The sequence below is a fragment of the Neltuma alba genome, unplaced genomic scaffold (genome assembly GCF_004799145.2).
Source record: "Neltuma alba isolate B1F8T4 unplaced genomic scaffold, ASM479914v2 tig00013016_pilon, whole genome shotgun sequence".
Lineage (NCBI taxonomy): Eukaryota > Viridiplantae > Streptophyta > Magnoliopsida > Fabales > Fabaceae > Neltuma > Neltuma alba.
The window spans coordinates 1-11,775 of record NW_021637364.1 but is presented as its reverse complement, the minus strand read 5'-3'; the positions used below and the strand labels follow the sequence as shown (position 1 = coordinate 11,775).

The 11,775-nt window shown below is 37.6% G+C and overlaps 1 protein-coding gene and 1 pseudogene across 1 annotated transcript; one reads left to right on the top strand and one right to left on the bottom strand.

Moving 5' to 3' along the window:
* On the top strand, positions 1-4,368 carry LOC114733574 (WAS/WASL-interacting protein family member 3). The gene is made up of 9 exons (XM_028921046.1): positions 1-194; positions 439-618; positions 736-811; positions 1,327-1,456; positions 1,897-2,008; positions 3,044-3,135; positions 3,245-3,314; positions 3,482-3,564; positions 4,064-4,368. The coding sequence occupies exons 1-9, from the start codon at positions 54-56 to the stop codon at positions 4,158-4,160; spliced, it is 981 nt and encodes a 326-aa protein (XP_028776879.1). The 5' UTR covers positions 1-53; the 3' UTR covers positions 4,161-4,368.
* Positions 4,369-6,108: 1,740 nt separating this feature from the next.
* Positions 6,109-11,657, bottom strand: LOC114733573 (exocyst complex component EXO84B-like; annotated as a pseudogene).
* Positions 11,658-11,775: the final 118 nt, after the last annotated feature.

Here is an 11,775-nt window from a genome sequence, read left to right as displayed (position 1 = left end):
CTCCATTGTTCGTGTTGCGTTTGTTGGTACCAAGCAGGACCTTGAGCTCACACATGGCTGGTGCAGGGATCCATCCATACCACCAGCAATGGCCTCCGGCAGCCGCCGCTCCTCCTCCTCCACCGCCAGCCCCCGCTGCCGCCGCTCCGCCGCCTCCTATGCCTCATCCTCATCCTCCTCCCCCGTCCGACGAGGTATCTTGGTCTTTTACTTCACCGTCCAAAATTGTAACCTATTGATCTCTGCGAATAACCAAATTTACAATACTCAACCCCCTGAAGCGATATATATTTGAAGATTCCATAAATTTAATCACTCTAACCGTCCAAAGGAGAAGGAAAGTGCGGTTCAAGGATTTCTTTTTGTAGTTTGAACTTTCCGCCTACCGGGTGACGGTAATTTTTAATTGACAATAGGTGTATGTAATTGTTTGCCTAGGTTCGAACCATTTTCATAACAGGCCTTCCTGATGATGTAAAAGAGAGAGAATTGCTGAATCTGCTGAGATGGTTGCCTGGATACGAAGCTTCGCAAGTAAATTTCAAAGGGGATAAACCTATGGGTTTTGCTCTCTTTACTACAGCACACCAAGCAATTGCGGCTAAAGATATTCTTCAGGTTGACATTGCAGATTGCAGATGATGTCTTGCATATATCCTCAAGGCTATTTGGCATATGATTCCCCTCCCCCCCCCATGAAGTGTGATTTTTATTTGTATGTTTCCTTATTTCCAGGACATGGTCTTCGATACAGAGACAAAGTCAGTGCTGCACACAGAAATGGCGAAGAAAAATCTATTTATTAAAAGAGGTTGTTTTCATTTTATTTCAGTTTCTATATTTCAAGGGAATGCATCTCATAATTCTTGTTTATTTGCTTGTAAATTTGTCAGAGAAAGGATAGAAGAAAGTGGGTTTGTCGGAATGTTTCAGTGGAAACGGATATGGTAGAATTTTCGAAGGTTATATATATATTTTTAAGATCCATGCAGTGCAAATTGCAAACTACATTTTATTTCCAAATATGATTTGGCAGTTTTGGGCCAGCCCTTAGCAACCTACAAAATCTTATTTTCCACTCTTCTATGTTCGGTTTCTCTTTGTTTCCCCCCCTTTCTATTGTTCTCACTGTAGAAACCTTGGCTTGAGATGGCAAAATTTTGTGCATTTTTTTAATCACCTGTCATTACCATTGTGCCATTCTGTGACATATACATGCTGTCAGTACAGTATCCTTCTCCTTCATCGAAACTGGTTAACTTCAGAGCAGTTCTCCATCGATTTTTTTTTTCTTTTTTTAATGCTCTTATATTGAATTATTTTTAGGAATAGTAGCGGATTCCAGTGCATATGATCAGAGCAAACGACTAAGGACTGCTGGTGACTATACACACACTGGTTATACAAGTCCATCTCCTTTTCACCCACCTCCAGCACCTGTTTGGGGACCACATGGGTGAGTACCACATGTATCTTTGTTACCCTCATCTTTTCTTGTTTAAAGAAAGTGGAAAGAGGATATCATTATGTGTAACTGGTTAACAAGATGGGAAAATTGTATTGAGATAGGATTTATCATTTTCATGAATTTTAACCCCCAAAATGTTTTAGAAGTAGCAGCTGCTTTAAGGAAAAAATGTTTGTTGTTCTGGTAGATATGTAGTCAGGATTTTCATATTGTTTTGCTGGTAATAATTTTTTTATGATCATACCAATTAGTATTTTGACATCTATGGTGCTTTAGATGTTTACACATGCACTTATTGGCTGCTCACAATGCAATGTGTAAATTAAATTGATTTTACAGTTATACACAATTTTACATGACCTTATGCCTTTGACATTTTGCATTTAATTTGTTCCTAGTTGTAAGACTTGATTTACTTCATGGTCCAGGTATATGGCTCCACCTCCTCCATATGACCCATATGGAGGCTATCCTGTTGCACCAATGCCAATGCCTACTCCTGCTCCTTTGCCAGCTCCAAGCAGTTATGTCCCTGTTCAGGTGGGAGTTGCAGAAAATATAAATGCTACTTCACTTATATTGTTATTATCTTTGATAAAATATTTACTTCCAATTTCATATGTGTTTCCTTATCCTCTACATAACTCCTTGGCTTAGATTAGGTGAAAAAAAGTTTGTAAACTTTGATTTAATGCCCGATTCCCCCCCCCCCCAGCCAGATCTTTGCTCAGTTATTTAGATTTACCATCTTGTTTTGATAAGTTGAAGTGACTTGTCTGTGTTGTTGATGGCCTCAATGATACGCCATTGTGTAGAGTTGGAGGAGCTCTATTATGTTATTTCAAAGAAAATAGAAGCCTGAGTTGCTAATCTTTGATTTTGTTTGTTTTATTTTCATGCTCAATCTGCTAATTTGTACAAACGAGTCAGAATCTTATCTTGGAAAACCTCTGTTATTCTTGGTATGATATGATTAAATTAAAAATCACCATTGAAAAATATACGTTCCTAAAGATTGCATGATATTTTAGATCCAAAATGTAAATGAAAACTATGTAAAAAGGCCAATTCCTATATACTAAGCTGGCTGACTTTTTGAAACTCCCCTGACTAAATTTTGGCTCATAGTTTCTAGCTCTCAATATAACATGGTGATGAGTCTGCAAGCTATGCAGACTTGATTACTGATACTTGAACTTTTCGTTTTATTACTATCCTCTAACCAGATTGCTAAAAAATGTTCCTAGTTGTGTTCCAAGAGGAACTCTAGGAAATCGCTAGATCTGATCTGGAAACACAGATTGCGTGGTCTGTTATGAGAGTAAATATCGGAAAAATGTGTTTCAGTATTAAAGTTAATATATTTAATCCTGTTGTGGTATAAAAATCACAGATCGTAGGATCTTGATATATGTTAGATTTTGAGCAGATAGCCTTTAAATTGTTTATATTTGTTTTTCTTTGTCTATTAATAAATTTTCTTAGTTATATTTAAGAAAATTTCTATTGAAGATATGTGATTCTGTGTGTGCACGTGTTTAATTGCTATTTTTATCTTGTGTTCTTCCCGTGCAGAACACAAAAGATAATCCTCCATGCAACACGTTGTTTATTGGAAACTTGGGTGAAAACATAAATGAGGAAGAACTAAGGGGCCTTTTTAGTGCGTAAGTAGAATCTTGTCCCCAAGACGGTGGTTTTATGATGTCTGTTTATGTTTTCTAATTCCCTATGTCCCACAGGTATACTGTTTTGACTTTTGACTTTCTGATGCAGACAACCTGGCTTCAAACAAATGAAGATTTTAAGACAGGAGAGGCATACAGTTTGCTTCATTGAGTTTGAAGTCAGTAACCTTACTCACATCAGCTTCTTCTGTTCAGTAATTTATTCATGAATATTTTATATCCGTAGCTTGTATTTATGTTTGTGTCATATTGTCATCGGGATTGATCATATTTTGTGGTATTGCTATTTATAAACCTAAAAGGAATATTAACAACACTGCTGCAGGACGTGAATAGTGCAACCAACGTGCACCATAGTATGCAGGGAGCTGTCATCCCCAGTTCTGGTTCTGTTGGCATGCGAATACAGTATCCTTTTTCACATTGCAGTTTTGGATTTTTGCTGATGATTTTTTCCCCTGGTATGCCAGCTATGATGGTTGCTCTTTTAGCCATTTACCATGTGTTCTGTCGCTGGAATGACTGCATTTTTTCCATCTTATGTCATGGTAGTGATTCACGTTTCCTGATGTGAGTATTTTTTTTGTTTTTTTGGGTGAAATGACGTGTACTTATTTCAAGTATAACAGTGATTCAGAATGTGAGTGTGTTTGATTCTAGGTAAGGGTACTTTGTCACCTCATACTGGCCGGTCTTACCTATTTCTTGTATATGTACTGTTCATTAATGTGTCTATTCACAATGCGTGTCATTCAAGTGTCAGAAATTTTGGCTACCATCATTTTCATCTCAATGTGGATTCAGAAAATTGATTCACTCATTTTGAAATGAAATGGTTTTGACTTCACATTTTTGTTTCATTGCAACTTTCAAGGAATGCTTTTTGCTTCTCTTCACTTCATTGTAGATATTCAAAGAATCCATTCGGAAAAAGAAAGGATGCCAACCACCCTGGTGCTGTCCCCAGTGCCAATGGAGCTCCATCAGCTATGCCATATCAGTAGCGTGAAGGGGATGTACTCTGTTCTTTATGCTTCGAGTACCTACATTATAGGATGCATCTTGCAGCTGTTGCATGCATCCATCAATTATCAAGTCATCGCCATTAGCATCCCTGCTCATGTGAATGAATGCAAATACTGGCATCATAAACATTCATTTGGCCATCTGATACTTGTTTATCGGACATGCATTTCTCAGCAGCATGTGCTGGTGCTTGGATTACTTTTATAGGTTCAGATTATGTTAGTTACAGAGGTGATGCATGGGTTTGAATTTTGTTAGATTTGTTTGCCCCGTGTCATATCTACATTCTGTACATTGTCATTAGGAATACTTATTTAAATAGGCATTTTGAGAACTTGAGTATCTTTTTTTCATGTTAGGTTCATTTGCTGCTTATTTGACATGACATTTTATGGTGATCGCTTACTTTCATTCCATGACACAATCTAGCTAGAATCTAGAGATACAAGGGGATCTCACCAATAATCATGTGTCCATTTTTTCTACCATTACCATGATCATTTCACCACATTTTTACCTTCCTCTTTTAACTGGTCATGACGCCATTTTGTCAAGGGATTGGTGTCGATCCTTTGACATTCACTTATTCAGAGCTATTTATAGGATTTTCGGGAGTTACATCTTGTCTGACTTATACAGGATTTTCATTACAATATGACCAAGCTTCCTTTCATTTGGGGAGGTCCAATACTGCTGCTGCTATATTATTGCAGGTAATTCTTGTTTACTAGGCAAGACTACCGTCAAAATACTCCCTTTGGTGGTTTAGTTGGCTTTTCTTTAGAGTGGAACTTCCTGTTGATTTTCAAGTGAGCCTGCCTTGGGAATTATTGGTAGCCCCTGGATTTCTCAATAGGTTGTTGATTACTTTTCACCAATGTTATTCCCTGCTAAGTGCTAAAATCCACGATTGCGGCAGAATTTTTTTTGCCGATTTGGGTGTCAATTACTTTTTGGTTGCAGAGCTGACTGGTAAGTAAACAGAGGAAAAAAAGTAATGGTTAGTTCGTTTGATATGGATTGACTCATTGGTGCTTCCAAATTTTTGGCATCTCTCTTTTCACTATGCTGCATGTACAGACTTATTTGTGTTCTGGTTTTGATTAATTTTTTTGGTTGAAATTTAGATTTTATTGTTATGATTTCATCTCAACGTGAGACTGCTGTTCAGACAAATGCAAAATGTGACAGACTTGTAGCGCGTAAGCTGTCGGCTGCTCTTTTCATACCAACTAATCACTCGCGGTAGCAGCTACTAGGAATCGCAATCGTTTAATGAAAATATTAGGGGTCATATTTTTCAGAATCTCTCAAAATTTGGAAGTTACTAAAACCTAAAATTCAACTTGGGCGTTTTCTTAGATAAAGTCTTTCGCGAGTTAATCGCGCGATTAGCGTTTTATTCTCTCTTTCCAGAGGAAACTGGGGTGTGAGTGGGATTTGCTTCTAAATTTACTCTTTAACTACGGTATGTGCACGAGGGAAGTGGCGTGCGTTTACAATCTCGGTTAGCCATAATCTAGATGCTTTAAAAAGTTATACATCTTTTTCCCAGTAATATTAGTGCAAGCCTTGATCCAATTCAATAATGGTAGGAGTCAAACATAACAACGGGTTTACAAGAGAAATATTATATATAACGCATGAGGACAAGTTCTATGAGCTTTTCAAGTGCTAAAGGGATCAAGGACTTTCGCAAGAAAAGAGGAGATAGCGATAAGAACTATGTACATCCAGTTGAGCCCAATCTTTTGCTGGCCACGTGCTTAAATTAACTAAAAATCTGCTCACTAGAATTCCGCTTCCCGTAAATGCAGAACCTGATTAAGCTTACACATTCAGCATTCATGAGTTGAAAACCAAGGAATTCATTCATCATATATTGCGTTTATGAAGCACACCTTAACTATTTACTGTACACCGTTGTGGAGAAGAATCGATATTTCAGGTTAAAGACCAAAGAATATCATCAGAATTTACAAATGGAAGTCCTAAACAACACGAAATGGTTAAAAAAAAAAAATTATTGCCAAACACCTGCCTGAATATTAATCTACACAAAACATGGGTTATCTCCCATTAAATTGACAGTGAAGCCAAAACCCAGAATAGGGGGGGAGGAAAGGAAAGGAAGACCGGCCGAAGAATTTGATTCCATTGAAACAGTTAAGAGCTGCATCTTACCACATGCGAACAAAATCATGATACAGACTGATCTAATTTACAAGGATGAATATCTGCCTTACGAACTACCATGAGATCTGACAGATGATACTGACTGTGCGGAGACAGACGCAGTTGGGCTGTTAAGATCTCTTTCTCCGTTGATTTCCTTTGGTTTTCCACTTAGTCTATCAATAGTATCTTGACAAATTTCGTTGAACCATTCATCTTCAGGCAGTGCACTGACAACAAAAATTATATCAGCTTTTGAGAAAGAGCAAGATGCTTTTTAATTCCACAACTACGAGGACGACACAATGGAAACACAATAATTAAAGGTATGTGCAAATATAAGTCATAACCTAACTCTAGAGAAAAGAACTTAGAACAAGGAGGATGCTTGCTAACCATGGCAGACATGGACATATACAGAGATATTAAAGAAGACTATAGAACTCACATGCTTATTAAGAGGAGCTTTAGAAATGATGTCCTTTTTAAGAAAAAATAAAAAAATTTGACGGTAAGTGGGTCATTCATGGGTGAAATAGAATTGCAGTAGCTAACCTATATGGATCCATTCCAGTAGCAGCGAATGCTCCCATAGCTTTTGATATGATCTCATTGACAACTCTATGCAAATTTCGGGACAGGTACCGACCTTGGGAGGCAAAACATATGACAAACTTCATATCCAGATAGAACTGCAAAACGAACAAGATGTGCCTCTGATGAATTTCTTGTTCACATACTTAGTTCATGTAAAGTTTGGGCTTTAATTTACTTGCCACTTCAAAAAATCCTCACCATATAGCGTCAGCTTTTTACGAGCTTATATGACATAAGAACATGGGAGAATAAATTCATCTTAAATATCACAGCAAATAGAGATGTTGACATCAAATATTTTCACTTTTTATTTTGACAAAGCTGATTTCAATGTATTGCTATATTTGCAAACCCAATTGGAAACAGGACAAAGCCAAACGGGAGAGCATTGATCCTCAAGTTACTTCTCTAGCTCACTCTCTTTGTGAATAAGCTTCGCCAAACATACTAATTCTTGTATAAAGGAACTGAATAATAGCTCAGAGGAAAAGGCACCATACGGGGGGGAAAAAAATCATGGGAGAGCTACAGATAGGTCCTAAATAAGGAAAGTAATTATTTTATCATTCCAATTTATATGTCAAACTTCTGTATTTACAAGGGTTAGCAGTTATGGGTAATTAATTTTGTTCTTTGGGACCTCTATGTATTTCTCCCAAGATTCATCAAGGGTCACATCTCATGCTATTCAAGCTCATCCAAACTAACTATTATTAACTATCAATTATATTAATTAAAAAGATTATACTCTTCGCATAAAAGCAGTCAGAACAAAAAGCCAGATCCTTGATTCCTGATATTTTTCTTACAAGAATAATCCCTGAATCAAGTTCTATCTAGTCACTCCTGATCTGTTTTCCAGTAGAGGCATCCTTTCTTTTCTGCCTCTGACTCATAAATTCTGTAATAGTTATCTAGTTAAATGAAAATAAAAAGTTGCAAGTCTCGCATACCTGTTGGAGACCAAGAGGACCTAAAGGTCTAGGCCCTTCTTCAATATCATCCCAGAAGCTTTGGTCTCCAGATAGCCACAAAACAACAGTCTCTGTAAGTCTCATCAAGAGCAGTGTCGCAAATCTTTCCCTCCCTACGAACATATCTGCTGCTATATTCGCCATTCTGTTCAGTTTTATGTAAAGTTCCTGGACAACAACATAAGACTATCTTCAAAACCATGAACCATACAAAATGTAACATAAACTAGCAAGTCAGATTGTGCATTAAATCCATGGGCAGGCAAAAGTTTTTATTGTAAAAAAATGCACAAAAATGGAGGAAAATAGTTTACAAACAATTATTATGGTGTGCGTCTGTGGAATTAGAAGGTAATTCATACTTAGATGAATTTGATATGTGTCATAGTCTATTGATGATCAGTCGACACTATATAAACATCCAACTCAATAAATTCTTTTTTTTTCCCCAATAAAAAAGCAACGTTAGATCAAGTAATTTTGTGATAAATAAAGTTCAAAGTAACTTGAAATAAGAAATTAATGCGAACAATGATATTAAGTTCATGTCTATAGGGGCATTAATGCAAGGATGTCCAAAACTGCAATAGGATGCAAACAATCAAGTCCGCATGGACGGAAATAGGTGGGGATACACTCTAACCGCTGCATTTTTTAAACCAATAGCCTTTAACTGCTGCTAACCTGTTACTTCCATGTACTTGACATTTATTAATTCATCAAATTAACAACTAATGACAAAAATTGGGGTAAAAAGTAGTAACTGAATTGACACAGTCAATCATCATCATCAAAATAGTAACATGCAAGTATGCAACCACTTGATAGAACCGAACCATTAACAAGAAATAAAAACAAAATACAATATATAAACTTAATCTTCTGCTAATCAAGAAGTAGATGTTGCCAAAGAGAGAGTCAAAATCGAATGACATAAGAGGCCCACAAATTAGAACCTTCTAACGAGGTAGGGAAAGGGATGTTCAATAGCAACAATGTCTGTTACTATATGCTCTAAAGCAATTTCCAGCATGAAGACGAATAGAAGGAAAAGGGGAAGAGAGCAGAGAAGAGACACTACTTCGTAAGGACATCTCATACAAGGCAAAAACAAGAGAAAAGAATACTCAAATTACTTTAAGGACAATATGGGTAGAATTATATTTGAAAGATTATCGCACAAAAAATTAGCATTAACTACAATCAAGGTTTTCAAAATACCTGAAAAATCGGAGAAGGAAGCCACTCAATTTCATCTGCATTTCCATCAATATTAATATACATGTCAGCTGTAAGATGGCTATCACCTTCCTCAGTAAAAATGAGGTCTAAAGCATGCTGGCGACAGAATGTATCTTTTAATCTGTCGACAGAACCAACAAGTCGCCTCTTCCACTCTCTTTGTTCGGGATGACGGTTTTGCCTGTCTGAAGGTCTTCGTCTATCATCCCTGTAGGCAGCATGACTTAGGGGAGAAAGTTTCATAGCTGCACGTGGAAGCAATTCATCTGCTAGTAAGGAGGCATTGGCTAGTAATGCAATCTGCTGAGCTTCAGTCTCAGCCATTCGTACAATTTTATTTTCAGAGCCTCCAAAGTTAGCTTCTTCCTCCATTGAACCAGGTAACGCTTTTATGAGCATGTTCACATATGAGTTAAATACTTGGAACAACCCTTCCAGAGCCTGGCCTCCTAACTGCATACTGAGCAGGTGTCCAACATCTTCAAAGAAGTCCTGTATGAGCACACAGCATCCAGCATGAAGTGAACAGATAATATAGATCAATAAAATCCATAAATAAGAGACAAAAGATAGTTTTTCACGGTTAACATCTATGTTTTCAAAGACACAAACCATTGACTTGAATAAATAGATTGAATTGTAAATTCAAATAAGACAATAGAAATGAACAGGAAGAAAACACATGACTGCAGTCTTTGTTGAAATAGAAAACATATTGAAATATAGTTCGCATACTTGATCTTGTAATACCTATTCACACAGCAGTTCCAACCAATACTAGACAGCAATAAACTCAAATGCTCACCTGGACCATAAAATTGAAGCGATGTGCACTACTAGTGAGTTTATGTTGAAATGCTGTTGTATTGCTAGTGGGTACGCTTGAAGGCCTACCAGTTTGACGGTTAGATGTGGGAGGGTACACTAGCTCCCAATCATCAGCTGCAGCCAAAGCAGCAGTACTCTCTTGAATGCGTTTTTGCAAGGCATCTAGCGCTTGTTCAACACTAGGCCTAAAAAGTTTCAAAAGTACAGGACAAAGAGCTAGGCCACGGGCTTCCAACAATGAGCAATGACCCAATGCTATTTGAACACATTCTGCTGCAGCTCTTAAGCCTCCCGCAGCTGCTGATGAAGCTAATGCATGTCTTTTAACAAGATGAGCAAATGCTTCTGTTTGCTTGGTAGCCCACATCACAAGTTCAGAAGTATAAGATGGCTCCTGACCAAAAATAGCCAATGAGTCATTTGAAGCTTGTGCAACGCTCGCTAAAATACCAGCTGCGCCAGAGCAGCAGTATAAGCTCCTCCATATGATGTGCTTGATGGCCTTAGACTTTGCATGTTATACTGATATCTTTGGAGATGGGCATTAAGCAGCAAACTGTGAGCACGAGGACCATCCCCAAGCCTTTTGAGGGCTGATATTGCTGCACGAAGTTCAGCACCACGGGTGGAAGGCTGACAAGCAGCTTCAGCAAGCTGATCAGCTAGTTTCTGCCTGCGTTCAATAATTGAAGTCTGTAGAGACATGAGTGAAGATGGATTCAGGGTTTTCATCTCTTTTGCTTCGGAAACTACACTTCCCCTTCATCAAGAGCAGCTAAAGCTTCATCCACTCTTCTTTCAGCCAAGAGAACATCCAAGAGATCAGGAAACTCAACTAACCATTTTTCCAGGTCTGATGTATCCTTATCTTCAGAATTCAAAATCGCATTTGAAGCTAAACCATCAGAATCCGAGATAGATAAGGAATCAATGTGAACTCCCTCAGCCAACCCATGTATCAAAGTGGCTTGTGTAGATAGCAGGTTTCTGATAGATGAAAGCTCTCCCTCTAAATCTGATATCTCTCCTTAGATGTGCTGTAAAATATGCATATTGCTTAAAAGCTAGGAAAATGATAAGGACACATCAAATTAACAACAGTACAAAGGTTTTGCAGTTAAAGATTACTTGAATCTAAAGAATGACCATGTTATGTAGGGTAAATAACACTGTTAATATTTTCGAGATAAATAGACACCCAAATAAAACCAAATAAATGAAAAGGATGAAAATAATGCAGCCTACCCCTTGCCCCTCCTCTCCCTCCCTGTTTTTTTTTTTTTTGGGGGGGGGGGGAGGGGCCTCTAAAACAAGCACTACAGGCACAGCATATTCCGCCACAAACCAAAACAGCAGAATGGTGACCATTTGATATTCTAAAATCGATATTCAGATTACACGTAGTGGTTCATTTGAAAATGGTTGAAAATAATTACAACTGTAATAATTTAAAATACCCCAGCGCAGACATGAACATGTTTTTCTGCAGCAAGTACGCACAATAATACGACTTTAAGGTGATAAGGATGGAAGAAAGAAGAGAAAAAAGACAAACAACCAACCGTATGAAGGCAGCATAGTTAGCATAGACACTTCGACGCATTTCCTCAGCAGAAGCTTTTTTCAATCCACCAAATATGAACATAATTGCTTTATTTCCTGTAAAAACAAACAAGATAAAATCAGTTGAATTGAATGAGCGTAACACAAATGGAGAACCAAAAAACATTCATTTCTCAACTAGCAGGGAAAAAACACAAGCAGCAATGGATTTCAA